The sequence below is a fragment of the Vidua chalybeata genome, chromosome 3 (assembly GCF_026979565.1).
Source record: "Vidua chalybeata isolate OUT-0048 chromosome 3, bVidCha1 merged haplotype, whole genome shotgun sequence".
Classification (NCBI taxonomy): Eukaryota; Metazoa; Chordata; class Aves; order Passeriformes; family Viduidae; genus Vidua; species Vidua chalybeata.
In genome coordinates, this window is record NC_071532.1 from 57,276,143 (window position 1) to 57,293,063 (window position 16,921).

Genomic DNA, 16,921 nt, shown 5'->3' on the forward strand with positions numbered 1-16,921 from the left:
GTTAGTCATTCCTCAGTCAGAGCTGCTGGAGCCAGACTGACAAGATTCTCTGATGGTGCTTTAATTGCTGCTGAAGGAATAATGTTTAGTTATGGAAGACCACTTTGCTATCAGATGAATACTTTTCATGAACATTGCATTCATGCACAAGTAGAACTAACTGAGGTATAGCTAGGGCTTGAGAACTAAAGCTTATTATTTCTTGAACATCTTTCCCTAAACATTCACATATGTCTCAGAATTAAGAAAAGGTAAGGAATAATCACAGTGTATTTATGACTCTTTGAAGATACTCGTGTAACATGAAATAATTGTGCTCCTCTAAGAAATTCTTGTCTTTGGGTTCTTTTTTCCTTATATCTTGTATGATATAACCCATTACACTTTAAATGAAGAATAGCAACATTTCAAGTTCACTGTTAATGCCAAGGAAAAACTACATAGTATACAATCTCCTCCATTGGCTTACCTTTATATTCACCTTTATATTTTTACAACTATTATTTATTTTCCTGTTTTGAACTAATTTTGAAATATTGAAAACAATGTTACATTTGACTATCAAGCAAATAAAATGAACATCCTATCTGAGGAGGTCAAAGTCACTCAAAATCACGAGAAGTAATGAAAAAAAATTCAAACATGAAAAATTTATTATTTGATAAGCAGCTGGTGATTTATGTAAAAAGCATCAAAAAGAAGGATAAAAGAAATATCTATGCAACACAATGGTCTCAGATGTGAGAAATGAGAACTGTCACTACCCGAAAGAAAAAAAAAAAGCTAAATGTACCTGATTAATATTTACTGGAGTTTTTAACATTTGAAGAATGGGATTGAAGTAATTTCAGAGGCTGGAAAGTGTGTCTTTTCCAAAGTAAAGCTATTGGAGGCAGACTGGTATATATAGTTGTAACGATACAGTGGTTCATGTTACTTCACTGAAGGCTCAGAAAGCAGATGCTGGAATCAGCTTTTGAATTTAGAAGTGTGCTACCCTGGCTGTAGTAATAATGGATGATAGCAAGTCTCCACTTTTGTATCTTTGACTCATGTCAAGAGATTGGGACAGGTGAGGATTAGCTCAACTACTGTCAAACCTCTGCTGCAGAGAACATTTGGGACACTAAAGGTCAACAGGACATGGGTATTAAGCAGAAACCTTTGTTTCCAATTCTGTTTTAATCCTAGCACTGAATGAAAGTCATTATATAGAGCCTAAGCCTGTTCAGCCGCTAATTTCTCTGTAGAAATTAGTTAGAAATATGCAAATAATATAAGGAAATAATCTGCAACTTTGCATACTATTTGTATATGAACACAAACTTTAGGCTTATAGTTAATACTCCCTGCCTCTGGCAGTGACCAGGAAGGATGTGGAGTGGTAGATAGTAACAATTTTGGCATGTGGCCAAGGACAAGACAATAGTTAGGTGGCAGGTACAGAAACAGGGCATGTGTATTTGTAGGGATGTGTAGCTGTGTGCTGGGGTATCAGAGGACACCTGGAGCATGCAGCTGGCTGGAGGGGAACTCGATTTCTGGTATTCTCAAGACTGGATGAAAAGATGGTAAATAAATTATTGAAGGTCTTAAAGATGAAGACACCTGACTTCAGAAATATTAATGGTGTCATCTGCCTAGCACCTCCCGAGCTCACAGATGAATGCAAGTATCTGCAGGGGAACAACTGGGCTGGCAGATATGGAAACAGCTTCTGTCACAGCTGGAGCTCATGAACTGGGATCTCTATCCCAACTCTCTTTCTCACCAGAGCTTAAGGTCTTGTCTGCTTGTCCTTACTTGTCTGCCCCAGCAAGAGGAGCAGCTGTAGGGACACTCCTCGGCTATCCAAACCCTTGGCAGTGCAATTGCTCCTGCAGGCTGAAACTCGGCATTAGAAAGTCACAGTAATGTGCCAATATAGTCAGATCAAGGCTCCATGGAGCCTAATGCTTTGATATTTTGCTTAACACTGCCAACAGCAATGCTAATTATTACAGCTTGCATTTACCTACAGCAGCTCATTTAAGCCTGGCCACTCGTCAGTCCCTGGATTGTAATGGCTACTCGTCACCAAAAAGTCAGGTCAACTGGAGCTGTTCCAGATCCAGAATTGAGAAAGGCCTTGTACTTAATTTCAAAGCCTTTCAAACCCTGTTCCTGTGGTGGTACACAGATCACAAACACTTACTTCAAGTGTGTTTAAATAAGCCTACCTTTGGGTGAATTCCGGCCTATATGGAATACCCCCTTTTCATCAATGATGCAACTACTTTTGAATAAACTTTAAACCACTTGCTTACATGTGTGCATGTAAACTTCCCATTTTTGGCTTGAATCAAACTCATTATTGATGGAAAACGGCCACCTCCTATCTAGACCTTCCCTGTAACTCACATTACTAAACAGACAGCTACTACAGACAGACTCTATGCTACTAGACCCTGCAGAATCACAGCAAAGTTTATTCAGGTTGGAAGAGGCCTCCAAGATCACGGACACCAAACGCGGCGCTTCCCCCGCTCCCTCCGCCCCCCGGGCCGCCTCAGCCAGGCCCAGCGCGAGGGCGGGGCGCGAGCGCCTCCGGGCACCGCCCCCGGCCCCGCGCGACGCGCCGGCTCGAGCCAGGCGGGACGGGCCGTGCGCATGCCCAGCAGCGCGCGAGGGCGGAAGCGGCGCCTTGCGCGCCTGCGCAAGAGGGGATTCCGCCAGGCGCCGCCGCACTTCAACATGGCCACCTAGGCCGGCCGCGCCAGCGTCACCGCGGGCGAGCGAGGCCGTCGCCGCCGCTGTCGCCGTCATGTCCCGGCACAGGAACGTCCGAGGATATAACTACGACGAAGGTAGCGGTTATAGCGAGCAGGCGCTGGTGGCAGAGCTGCGGAGCCCGCCGCAGCTGCCGGTCCCTGCGCGCTCCGCCCGGCCCGTGCCCCTGCCACCGGCCGGGCCTCCCGTCCCGGTGGCCGCGGGCAGGAAGGTGTGGCGGGGCTCGCACGGCGGTAGGGGAGGGCCTGGGGGGCTGTCAGGGGCGGTGGGAGGAGAAAAGCCGCCCCCTCACTTCCCCTCGGCGGGGGTTGGACGCGGCTCCGGGCGAGGCCTCTCCCCGCCCCGTTCCCTGCCCGTTTCCCGCCCGAGTGGGGAGGGTCGGGCCGGGCCGGCCCACATGGCTGCTCTACCGTCCTGAACCTCCTCCTCCTCCTCCTCCTGCTGCTGCTGCTGCCGGGGGCTCCCAGGAGCTTCCACACGGGGAGAGCGTGGCCTTGGTACGTGGTCCAAGCCACAGCTGCATTGCCTTGAGCTGCCCAAATTTACTCTGCTTTTTAGTAGCGGCACTGACTTGAAAAAAAGCCTCAGTATGGTTGAATCCATCCATCTTTAGTCTTGAAAAACTTAAAAATTCATATTCACGGCCAAAGTCTAGCAAATTGTTGTTGATGTTAATAGAAAGGGATTAACAGCTGTTACTTGAGGAAAAAATGTAATTCTTAAAGATGGAGTTGTGCATTTAGGGAATATTCTCTTTTTCAGGCACCTGTCACATTTTACTTACGCTTCTTGAATGGAATGAAGGAGTTCTTCCATAAGAACTTGGCATGTACCTGCAGTACTGCAGCTTTCTTTGTGCCTTGGCCTCATTAACTTACGCAAACTGTAAATCAGAGTATTTTTTTTTCCCTGAAAATCTGTACTTCTGATGGCTTGGGCTGTGGAGAAATGGACAAATGGACACACTTCAGTTCATACTGATATTTTAAAGAGCCCTTTGGTGAGAGAGCAGCAATTTTGTTGCTTCACTTTGTCAGATTATTACAAAAATGCAATAAATGCTTCAGCTCACCTCTGGTCTTCTGTTGAGTGAACAGACTACATGGTTTTTATGTATTATAGTAGTACAAATTGGGTTTTGCACTCTGGTATTGGTATTTCTTGGAAGTTGTAAATTCATGTGAGCTGTGCTGGCTCTGTGTTCCCACCTTACAGTTTCTGCTAGTGTAAATTTACCTAATACAGGCACAGTCCTGAACTAGATTGGGAATTCTACTGCTTGATTTTTCATCCTCTAGAGACCATTTTTCATCACAGGTGGGTTGAAATGTTGATTTCAGCTGAGTCTGGCTTTTGAGAAGTTGAGTGTGCAATCCATAGAGTTAATTTCAGTGTTGATACACTCGTCAGACTCTTGTAATGAGTTTGCTGAGATGCACAGTAATTTGCTGTAGCTATTAAGTTGCTTTTTGCTGTTGGAAATGTGACTGTGAGGTTACGTGTCAGGCCTTTACCCTTGTACCATATACTTCTTCCGTAGTCGCACAGAATCATTTGTGACCCAAATGAAATAGACTTTGTGTCTTCTTCTCTGTTAAATGCAATATGCTTTTTTATGCTGCATGCAATTCTGTAATGCCCAAATATGAATCCCATTTCTAAGCTAAATATTTACGGGTTTTTTTTGTTTTGTTTTGTTTCCTTTCGTGGGAAGACTTCTTGGGCCTTAGATCGTCTGCTCTTTATTTGATGATGTTCTATGTTTTTCCCCTCTCCTTTCTGAGATACTGTGATCATAACCAAATGTGATATTCCATCTGCAAGTATCTTGCCAATACAGCTGGAATACTTCAGTAGCTTCTACTCTGTTCTCTGTAATTTATGTAATTTTTAAATACTACTTTTTATGGTCAGTGCATGCTGGGGTCTGTCTTTTACAACAATAAAAAATAGAGGTTACTTGTGAAACTGCCAAGTGTAGTAGTGTCTTTACTAATAGTTTGTTATTTTTTCATGTATTTCATTATTACTTAGTGGAAATTACACTATTTTTTTAAGCTTGGCATAATACTAGGATTCATTTTTAGAGAGAAAGGTGCATAACTTACTCTTTTTATTTCTTGGTGCCTTTTTTTTTTTGTGAGGAAAGAATATTTTTATCTTTAAGAAACTGTATAAGATACTTGCTTTTTACCTGAAACAATTTTGCATATTCAGAGGGAATTGTGAATTATTTTTTTTTGTTTTTGCCTTGCTGAACTTCATTTGAAAGGTGGATGGGTGTGAGCATAAAACAGAGAAGAAAGGTGAGAAATGTGTAGGAATGGAGTAGAAATGCTGATCCTGAGTTGTTGGAGTAGAAATTGTAATTGACCTGCCTGTCTGGGGTGAAGGCTGAGAGGTCAAGTAAAAATATCAAGAGAAGTGCCATGGGTAAAGATTTGTGGAATGTAGAAAGTTAGATTTAGTCTGTGAGGACAAAGGAGATGCTGAAGGAGGAGGTGTGAAGTATGGTAGCTCTTGATAATTTTCAGCCTAATGAATAGAGTATTAAATGTTAAATTATATTATTTTAAGAAAATTCTGTTATTGGAACTTGGAAGGTTATTTCTTACCTAGGTAAATAAACAGAACCTAACTGTACTTCTGGAATACAGGAAATGCATTATTTCATAAAACCTTGTGCAAAATGTATTTGAGTTATAATATTATTTAGAAATTGTGCAGATTCATCTTGCTGTTTTTGCTTCATAGACTTTGAAGATGATGATGTGTATGGCCAATCAGTAGAAGATGATTATTGCATTTCTCCTTCAACAGGTTAGTTCAAATAATTATCAAGTATTGTTCATTGATACCTGTTCTCATATTTATTTCTAAATAAAACACATTTTGAAAGCTAGTGACACTTTTGAAAAGTGCCTAGAGGCCATAATCCTGTTGCAGTCAGTTATGTAGTGTTAGGCATTGGACTTTTCAAAGTCTCCTTAGACAGCTGGCCACATCTTGAGCCCTACATGTATATTATCCTAGATGGTTGGAATGTACTTGTTAATGTAAAAATCTGCTCTGTGGGAATGTGTTGATAATCTTGAAACATTTGGTATCTTTTCCTGTGGTTAGTAGGATCTACCTGGGCTTGACAGTTGTTATTGTGCACCTGGTAGTTGATGTCTTCTACGCACCCTTGAGTAAATGTGGGACAGGGAGTCTCATTGTGGGTTGCAGTGCTGGTCCTCTCATGCAAGATCACGTGGAGCTAATCAGCCTTCCAGCATTTGCAGTGTTGCAAAATAGGTTTAAAAATAGCAATGGCTGTGTGCTCAGGTAAGGCATAATTGGAGTGGCTCGGCCCAGCTGAATTCAGCCTGGCTGTAGAACCATTAAGTTGTGTTGTCCAGTCAAGTCTCTGGCAAGATTATCAGTTTAGGTTTCCCCAGATTTGGTGGCAGTGTTTCTAGAGCTGCGTAGGCCCTGGAAATAGTACAGCTGGTGTTGATATGAAGCTGCGCTACTGCAGGTAACTGGTTTGGATCTAATCCACTGTGACTGTCATGTAGTGTATGACCTTTGGCCACGGGAGCTTGAGATTAGGTCTTTAAAACTCTGGTATTCTCCCATGCTGTTGATTTCAGTGATGAAAATATGCTTCTGCTCAAGTATAGACTGATAAATGGCAAAATTAATTCCTGACGGTGCACAGTAATTTTCCTAAGAACTCTTTGTGTGGAAGCTTCAATTATAAAATCTGATGTAGATTGTACAACAGTCTTAATAGTTGCTTCAGTTATGGCGATTGAATATGAAGTGGTGTGTATGCATTTGGGCAACAGTTGCTAGGAGTTGCTACTTCTGGTTATACACCTGCTTTCCGTATGGATTTCAGAGCTGGGGAGAATATTTCATGGCGTAAGGCAGTTTGTTTACATTATGCTTTGCACATTTCTGAGAGAGTATAATGACTGGGGCTCTTGTGCAGCAAGGCGTTTTATCTGTATATGCCTTAATGTTGCTAAATCAGAGTGAAACCACGCGCTTGTTTAAAGTTTTGTGTGACTATGTGTTTTTACTCAAGGGCTGCATTTCTAATGAAATTCCAAGAAAGAAAGGATGTGTTCAAGTCCATTTAATTCTTATCAGTAGTTTAACAGTCACATACTATAAAAGCCATACTAATCTCATGCTGGCTTTTTAAAATTCAAACTGAAAGTGGTTGAAAATTCAAATTCACAAATGGTTTTGTAAGGTTCTGAAGACATTAGGCCATAGATTTGTATAGAAAATACTGGTTTTCGAACCTGGAGTATAATCTTTTTTGTAATGCTGAACTTTGCAGAATTGTTGCATTCCATAGATACAAGGATATTGCCCAGCCTGTACTTTCACTGTGATGGCAACTTACTTATATTCTAGCATCAGCTGTTGTATGCTCTGTGCAGTCCTCAGTTAGTAGTTATTACACAGTAGTGTCTCACCACCCCCTTGAAACCACTGCAACAGTTTAGCATCCTAACTTATTTTACCTTTAGTTATGTTTTGCTTTTGAAGGAGGAAAAAAAATTTACTTATTTTTTAATACTTTGTTTTTTACCGAATGCAGCAGCTCAATTTATTTACTCCAAACGAGACAAACCAGCTGCGTTTGCTGAGCCATTAGAAGAAGAATATGGCTGTGAAGGTACTGATGCTGCTGCTGATTGTTTTACACCCACTCATCAGTTGACTGAAGTTGATAGAGGTAATTATAGAAAGCAACTAGCAGAATAATCTCTTACATGAATTAAAGATTTACTAGAATAGTCTTAAATTAATGTTTCTTACTTGACTGAGATTGCTCACATTTTGGAATCTTGTTATAAAACAATACCCTTCAGGGAACTACCTTCAGTGGTCATTCTTCAAGTTCATAACTACCTTTTGTGTACTGCTTGTAACTTGGTTGCATACATTGAAATGTGTTCTTAGTTTCTTACTAGAAATAATGAGATTTTATGTGAAGTGGATACATTAGAACAGCTGTACTGACAGCTCAAATCTTGACTCTTGAATATTACAAACTGAGTATTAGAATGATTTCTTTTTGTTTTGCATTCCAAATTATAGCAATTGGCAGTATTTAAGAGGTTTTCAAAGTCTCTAATTTCCTTGAAAGAGTAGCCAATATTCTATGCAATCTTTTCTTACCCTTTTGAGTTCATAAGACTTTTGTTTCCATTCGGTCTTGCAGCTATGAACTCCATGTTACAAGCTGAGTTCTGAGCTGGCCCTTTGGGGAAAAATACTTGCTTTTGTTTTTTAAACTTGCTGCCTAATTGCCTAATTGCTTGATGTATGAAAAAGATTCACAAGTCTCTTTCCTAAGTATTAATAGCTAATATTTTTTAATGTTTTGGAAATAATCAGGGTTATTTTTAAAACGTTGGAAAGATCAGACTAAAGTGTGTTGAAATTTGGTACTTAAAAAAAGTTGCAGAAAACTCAACAGTGAATTAGAAAGAATTTTGATTCCATGTCAAGTAAATTGGTAGAAGTTAAGCTAATGCTTAGAGATATGGTTAAATATGATACATTGGGGAATAATATACATGTTTTTACAGCAGGAAATAAAGCTGTGGAGGGCAATTTGAAAGAATGAGCTAGTATAATGGTACAGGTGATCTAGACAATGCCATCTTCTGGCTTTGCAGAATGCTTTTGACAGACTCAATCAGTTAAGACCTGCTATTGGAGCTGGAAGGCAAGTAACATTTTGGACTAAAAAAACGACAGAAAAGAAACCTCCAAATACCCACTTCTACTGTGAAAACAGCAGTGGTCTCACCAGACCTGTTATGTTTCATACAGTATGTGGTGTTGGCCATTAATACAAAATTATTGATGTAGCCAGGGTGGCTGTGAAGAGTTTCACAAGGTTGTTCTTGTTGAGTATTAGATGGTAAAATGGCAACCAGCACATTGTGTAGGGCTCTGCCGCACTTGTTTTGTAGGGCAAATGTCTGGGGAACATTCACTTGCTATTTGAATTACGGGTAAAGGGTGCTAACTTCATGGAGGTAGGAATTCTGTAGTGTTGAATTCCCAAACTTCTTTAAGCATTTTCCAGGAAGTGTTCAAATAAAAATATTCCTGTTCTTCAGTTCCTGTTTTCTAAAATCTGAACTGGCAGAAGCTAGAATTTTTAGGAAGATATTATTCTGCTCTTTAGTGTTTGTATGGCTTTCAGTAAGTGGCAACCTGGTGCATTTTCAGTCTCTTGTGCTGCAAGTATCTTAGTAAAGGCTTATAGTAGTTGCAGAAATATGCTCCAAAGAATATTTATTTTATCAGCCAAGGAATATATTACAGTTTTAGAAACAGTAAAAATTACAGGTATTTTGAAACCTGGCATGTTGATCCAGGTTTTCAGTTGTTAAGGCCTGAGCACCCTGAAAATGCTGTTTTACTTTCGGTGTTAATTGTAGCATCTGTAAACACTTAAAATGTGCTGTTCAATGGGATTCTACGTTGACTTACTCTATTGCTTTGGATAATTTTAAGGTGACTGTTTGTATGTCTTCTCTGCAGTGAAGACAGTTATTTTACAACATCAACATATTTCAGTACTGGGACTTTCTAGATTAATAAACAGTCAGTAATATGTTCTTTATTGCGATATCTGAAGTAGGTTAAATATTCTGCAGGGTGTGGGAATAAAGTCTATCAGGGCAGTAAATGAGATTGAAATTAATTTCTAAAGCTTTTAACCCTTATTGTAATGTTTTTTCCTTCTGTTTGCTAATCAGAGGTGTGGTGCTAGTGGTTAGGCCATTGGAGACATATTTTTGGGCAGCTTATAACAGTAATGTGTTTCTTTCAGCCCGCCTTCATTCATGCCTTGATCAAATGAGAGAAGTTTTGGCAGAATCCATACCAGAACAAGCAATGGTGCAAGCAGTACTGGATACTAAATTTGATGTACAAAAGGCTTTGGATCTTGTGCTTTCGCAAGGCAGTAAGCAAAATGCGAAGACCAAGAATAAGGATGCTGTGATTTTAGCAAAGACTACAAAAGGTATACTTATATTTAATTGCTTACATTCAAGGTGATTAATTTCATTTCTATCTATGGTTTAATTTGGGGTTTACAAACTGTGAAGACACTTAATATTGCAATAGTCATTTCTAGGAAAATGAAAGAAGACTGACTTACTATATGTGTGTTCTAAAACATTTCAAGGAAAGAGCTTTTCTTGAGGAGAAGTCAAAGTAACACATCAGTGTCAGTTTAAATTCAAGCTGCAACCATCTGCAGTTCATTATAGATTTCTGATTTATAATATATGACTTAACTGAATTAATGCATGTCCTTAAATTTGGAAAGCATCTTTAAATTATTAGTGCTTCTGTTATTTATTTGTTAAACTGACATCTCACATTCCTAGTATCTCCCTTTTTGGGTAGTGTCTATACAGTAGCTTTCTTACTCTGATTTGTGCTTAAATATTTGTAGTCTTTACTGGCATTCTCTGCTGATTCTTAAAGTTCTTTATGTATTTCAGTAGATACCTGTGATTTACATGTAGAACATTCCTTACCTTTGGAGGACACTTAGTAATTAAATGCCTTTTCATGTTTCTTGATTTTTTTTTTTTTTTTTTTGTTGCTGCTGTCAACTTTTAAAAAATGGGATATTTCATTGTGACTGGACTTCCATCTGAAAATTATTGGCTATTGTAAGGTAAGGAGACTTACATTGTTGTCCAAGAATGTGTGTTGATACAAACAGTTTCTCTTGTGCAGTAGACAATTTTGCTGACAACACCAACAAACCTGAGTTTGGAAACTTGACAGCCAAAAGTGATTCAGCTCTTTATTCTTTAACTACAAATTTTGAAAAATCCAATATACCTTCATGTGAAAGGAAAGGATTGAAATCTTCTTCACTGGTTCTGTCATCTGCGTTCAGTGATGATTTGTGTAAAGGATCATTTTGTGCACCTGTGAATAAACAAGCAGAGAAGCAACTACCAGAAAGTGCTAATGCAGTAAGTTTGGTTTCTGGCAGTCAAGATGTTTACTCTAGCATAGGAAGTAACCCACTGGAGTGCAAGGAAACACAGGACTTGAAATCCTTGCTGATGCAGAATGTGGTTTGTGATTCTCTGAGTCCTGAACACAGCATTCCTCTTTTTTCCTCAAAGACTTCTGATTGTAATAGAAAAGCAAATTTTTATAGTCCTCCATGTTTGGCAAGTGCTTTAGGAAACTCGGCTCTTGATAATGAAGTCAGTTATACTATAAATAAAAAGAATGAACTTCTTGAAAATTTTTCTTCACTTGCAAAAAGTAGAAAGCAAGAAAGCCTCTCTTCAGACATGGCTGCTTTGCCAGTGTTAAGATCTGGAAGTACATCATTGGCTGACTTGCTTCAGGAGCACCAGGAAAGCAGTGCTAGCCACTGTTACTCTTTGGCTGATCTTTACACCCAGTCAACAGCAAGTCTCACTGATAGGAATTTGGGAAGCTCATCATTATCACAGCTAGGAAGTCAACCCCATACTTCAGGTGGGATGCCAGAGCTAACAGGATCTTTATCTTCTCTAGCCCTTTCTGAAGTTTGTCCAGTAAAGGAGGTTGAGAATTTATCACTCTCAGATTTAATAGCAGAGACTATTGAAATAGATAAAACTCAGCAAAGGATGGACTTGCCCATGCACAATGTAATTGAATTGAGGCCCTCCCAAGGAACCAACATTGATTTAAGTGTCCTTGTAAAAAGTGCAGATGTATCTACAGAGAAAAGTATGGTAGGACAGTCAAATATCTTAAGTCCTGAAACGAAAATTGTAAAAGAAAAACAAGGAAAATGTTCTGGTTTTGCCAAAACAAACAGAAAACCCAAAAAAGGGCATGGTCTTAAGAGGCAGGATTTGTCCCTTTCATGGATAAAGGCGCTGCGTGCAAGACCTTCAGCTTTTGCTTTAACGTTGTGCCTCCGTTATCCCCCAAAAGGGTATAAGCGGCGCACAGTTGGGATACACAAAACTTTCCTATACAGTAGACAAGTACAAGATGTAAAACCCAAGGAAACCAGTCCTACACTAGCCATAACACCATTTGATTTCAAATCGGCATCTCCTGATGATATTGTGAAAGCTAACCAAAGAAAAGCTTTTACAAGACAGTAATGAGAAAAAAAAAAAAGGCATCAGTGTTGATATTGAATTGTATTTAAAAAATTAATATAGGACCTACTTATGTTCCAGAATTGATCTTTTTATTATTTTTTAAATTGGCATATTACAGTTCTTGCTGATAGGTAGAAATTTGTATGTGAACTTTTAAAGTGTTGCACTGAGTAGCCTAATTTTTGCATAATTTTCACTGACAGTTTAACATTTTTAACTTTTGGAAAGTCTTGAGCTCTACTATATAGATACTGCATGTACATAATTCTGTAAACACCATTAGACTTCTTGAAATATTGCTTTAGGTGTTGAAGATTCAGTTCATTGGGAAGAACAGTGACTTATTATTTTGTAAAGTAATTTACTTTTGCTATATGGTGTATAGTTTGGGAGCAGGAGCCTCAGTTTATATTACAACTGTTTTATTAAATGTTCTTAAGGTTAGATTTTCTGATAAAGGTATGTTATTAAACTGCCAGTCTTGTAATGGATGTTTCCAGTCAATGTCATTATTCTGTCTTTATACTGATCACACTATTACAACAGAAATGCCTTTAGTTTTTAAAAGCCTCAAGGACCTCAGGTTTTGACAGTTCTGGTTGTGGTAGTACATGTGTAGTTTTTGATAGGACCAAATTTATAGGGGAGCAAGCAATTAAATTGTTGTTGTGCCCTACAACTCCAGTTAGCTATCAAAATGGGATATCCAGCATTTTAAACCAGCAATTTTATAAGTCTGTACATGCTGCACGTGTTTCCTAAGAAGTTTCCCTAGGATTCTATTGTTTATTCTCAAGTTTTTCAGAGAAGTGCTGAAGTTTCAGTACTTTCAACTGTAGCATGAGAGTCTTTGCTCAATGGAGGAAAAAAAAAGAAGGCAAAGCCTAAGTGCTATTTGTATTTGCCTCTTGTCTTTTTTGATGAAAACTTCCTTCAGAAATGGAAATGCATTCTTTTCTGCTGTTTGTACACACTGCTGTTACTTTGAATCTTTAGATGAAAGTCAGAACATTCTGGACTTACTGTGGTGCCCTGTTACTCAAATTAGTAGCTGCATGTATGTTTTAACTTTCCTTTTAGTACACATTATGACCTCTAATATATTTCCAGTTCATTGCCAATATTTTAGATTCAGAACAGCAATAAGTTCAATAGAGATACTGCTGCAACTAGAAAAATGTGTGTTCATAAACTTATGCTAAACTTGGCAGCTAGTATGAAACACTAGATATGACTTTCATCTAGTTTTAATCCAATTTTTTGAGCATATTAGATTAAAAAAAAAAGACAAAACCTTCAGGTTTATTCCTGACTTCAGATTGCACTACGATTTTGTTTCTAAATAAAATAAAACAAAACATGTTCCAGTTCTCTCAGGTACAAATGTAATGGTCTGTATATTTTGCTTGTCTAGTTGATGCATCTGTCACTTAGGACTAAGAGCAGTGTGAGCTTTGACCTTGTGAATGAAGTAAATGTTTCTTACCCTGATTAATAAAAGTTTTATATTATGACAGTGCTGCAGTGTTTATGTTCTAGTTGATGTGTTAATCTATCCTAACCTATTTGGAGTTCCTTTAAAGGATTAAATTATACAATCCAGTGTATGTACTATGATTTGATAAGTTCATTAGCAGGACCATAATTGATCTCCTGAGAAGACTTTCTATAGAAGTCTGATGGATACTGATTGTACTACTGATTGTTTTATTGATTAGTCATAATAGCAAATTCTACTGTATCAAAAATATGAAATGCTTTTCAGTGATCTTTTTCTCTGCAGTTAATCCAACCTTTAACTTCCCCCTGCTTAAAAATCCAAGCCTGTTTTTCCTACTGACCAAAGGGTCCTGTTAGCAGAGTTTGTAATTAAGGCTCACATTTCCCAAAATTGTGTGTATTTTTCTAGTAGAGAAATTCTAATTTTTCAACATAAAATATGAATGCAAAGTTTGGCATTGCAAAGTCATGCCTGTTACATTTGTAGGTGGTTTTGCTTTCCTGTGTTTCAGATACACCAGATGACTTCATTAATGTCAGTAGAGATTTCTAATACCTGTGGGTCTTTTAAAATTGAATATATTTGCTTTACCATCTTAAATATTTTCTTATTTTCTGTCGAACTTCTCTTTTGTTCTGGTCTGTTTTCTCATTCCCCTGGCTACCCTTATTTGCATAAAACTCCTTAGCATTTGTTATAATTTTAGACATGAACTGGACATACAGCTAAATATAGGTCCTGTGGATACCATTGGAACAAGTAGAAGGGGGCAATGTGCAGTACATGAAGGATAGTTTTGGCGTAGTTTTAGTGCTGATTACAGCTTGAACAAGTGGCTGAAGCCAAAGAGCATGGATCTTACTGTGGGACTGTTACCTTAGTAAACAACTTTGGATCTTGTTAGGCAGCTAGATTTTCATATATAATTACTTTCTCATTGGCATTTGACTCTGGAGTTAGTGGTCGTGAAGGAGCAGTATATGCTGTTCACTGTGTAAACAGTAGGGGAGGGATTTTTCCTCAGTTTGCAATCCTGAATTCTGAAGTGAGCCTTGAATTAATACAGGCCTGCAGGCTGAACACTGGAGAAGGTACCTAAGTGGTGGATTAACCTGAATTCCAATTAATTTTCAGCAGAGATTTATTTTCATGCCTAGACAATTTTATAGTTTTGTTTTTCTAAACAAAAAGTATTGTGTCACTATATTTGCTTTTTAAATTAAACGGGTATTTTAATAATTTCCTGAATCATTCCTTTATTTACTGAGAATGAGATATGTGGTATCAAGGACAGGTTTAATTGTGCTAGAATACTGCATGATATTGTATGTGGCATTTTTGTGTAACAACTGTGTTTGGCCTTTGCACTGAAGGATTTGTGCCTAATGAATGTTAAAATTCTAGTAAACTAAATCTGTCTGTTTTATGCTTGACACAGTGAGCTTATTTTCTTAATTTATGTATATAATTTCTCCCCCCCGCAATTTTGCAGCTACTGTCTATCTTTGGCTAATATGGGTTAATTGTTTTACTTGTTTTGGAATTCACATATTAACATTGCAAAATACTTGTCTGTGTTTGCATATAAACAGAAAAAGATAATATTAAACTGCATAGACATACTACTACTGTGTACTCCTAAGGCATTTAGTATATCAGATCTATTTTGTGCATAATTTTTAAATGGCTGCTGATTATTTTTAATACAAAATTGACTTCTGGATGTTGCTTCATGTATGTAAATAAAATGCATATTATTAAAGGACTGAGTTAATTACAATTTCTTGTTAACTTACCTGATAGAAATAGAGTTGAATGTTCTGTAATGTTTATATCTATTGTGGAAACAGACTCCAGTTCTTGTCCAGGTTTGCATGGGCATTCTTTGCACTGAAGATTGCTTTGGAGAAAATAAGGCAAAATCTATTTGGACAGTTCTCAAGATCTTAAATTTCACATGCAGCAAACTGCTTGAATTTCTAGAACTGTTGCACAGTAGTATTTCAACATGTTATTTCTAAGAGACTAATTGGTGCAGGGAAGTAATCTTTGCAGTCTTGTGTTTTGCCCTATTTCCTTGCTGTGCCATTCAAAAACACTTTTATGTAATCAACAATTTCTGAAAATCTGCACTTACGCAAACTAGTACTGCAAAAATGAATATCTAGACAAAAGATTTGTCTGAAAATAGGATATGGCTTATCTTTTTATGAAGCATACATACTTAATTACACTGCCATTATACAATGGCAGTAGTTCATACATGAGCTAGGGTTGTACAGACACTCAATCACATCCTTTTCAAATCTAAAGTACTCAACTTCTCAAATTTTTAAAATTGTTTTGTATTAGGTTTGATTATGGATCAATATTTCAAGCAAATATTTCATCCCATTGTAATTAATGTACTAAAGGTAAACTTCCTAAAGTGCTGAAACGGGATGCTTCTCTGTTTTTTAGGGTTTTTTTTTTTAATAGAATTTAATTTTTATGGTTATCTTTTTTTGTTTCATTTTGTTAAATGTAGGCAGCTGATAAATTTAAATTTTTATGTTCAATTTACTGCTTTCATAATTAGATTATAGGAATTGACATTAGTCCAAGTTACCTGTCTGCACTGGAGAACAATGTGAGGAAACAAAAAGCCAATAGTGATTTATTTATTTATTTAATCACACTCTTTAGTCTTCCCAAATTGCTATCTCAATGCAACTCAGTGGGAATGGGTCTCTATTTTAGTATTGCTGTATTATGCACCAGTTGCTCCTTTGTGTGGTCTATTCAAGTACACCATATTACCAAAAAGTAAAAGCTAATTGCAATTTGTGATTTCAGGTGGTTCTTGAGATGGACAATCTGTATGAAGCTGCTCATCAGCTTCTAGTGTCATAGTGGAAGTATTCTTTATCTGGTTTGTGGATTTGTTACATTGCATGCTTTAAAATGGCCCATTAGAAACAATTGTCAGTGACTTCTGAGCTATGTCAGTAGTACATTGCTCAATTAGTATGTTTAGTGTTGGTAGGATTTCTTTAGAAAATAACCCATTGCCCTATAAGTTTCTGGTAATAATAAGACCAGAAAATGACTAGAACCTGTAAAATGGTTGTAGTCTGTAGAGATTAAAATGATATTTGGAAGAGAATCTTTGAACCATTTCTTAAGATTAAGACTTATGAAAACATAGTGAAAATTATTTTACTCTTTTTATAATAAGATTATGGAGATTTTAGAGGAGAGTTGCATGTGAAGTATTTACTCATAATCACTGAGGTCCCAGCTGACTGGAAGCTGGTGAGCATTGTCCCACATTTCAAGATGAGCATTAGGGAAGACCCCAGAAACTACAGGCCCATCAGTCTCCCTTCAGTGTCTGATAAAGTTATGGACAATATTTTTCTGGGAGGTATTGAAAAATATCTGACATACAACACAGTTGGTGGTCACAGCCAGTATGGCTTCATGAAAATCCTGTCTGATTTTT

General features: G+C 37.8%; 1 protein-coding gene across 8 annotated transcripts in view; it reads left to right on the forward strand.

Moving 5' to 3' along the window:
- Positions 1 to 2,652: 2,652 nt before the first annotated feature.
- Positions 2,653 to 16,921, forward strand: part of HBS1L (HBS1 like translational GTPase) — a 59,444-nt gene continuing 45,175 nt past the window's right edge. Inside the window, exons 1-6 of one of the 8 annotated variants that reach the window (XM_053937058.1) lie at positions 2,653 to 2,846; positions 3,532 to 3,654; positions 5,524 to 5,589; positions 7,370 to 7,507; positions 9,626 to 9,820; positions 10,492 to 13,452. In XM_053937058.1, coding sequence (XP_053793033.1) covers positions 3,597 to 3,654; positions 5,524 to 5,589; positions 7,370 to 7,507; positions 9,626 to 9,820; positions 10,492 to 11,936 — 1,902 coding nt within the window. In that variant the 5' untranslated portion in view covers positions 2,653 to 2,846; positions 3,532 to 3,596 and the 3' untranslated portion in view covers positions 11,937 to 13,452. Of the gene's footprint in view, positions 2,847 to 2,885; positions 2,981 to 3,531; positions 3,655 to 5,523; positions 5,590 to 7,369; positions 7,508 to 9,625; positions 9,821 to 10,491; positions 13,453 to 16,921 lie in introns of those variants that run through there. The other 7 variants (XM_053937060.1, XM_053937053.1, XM_053937057.1 and 4 more) reach the window with 7 other exon arrangements.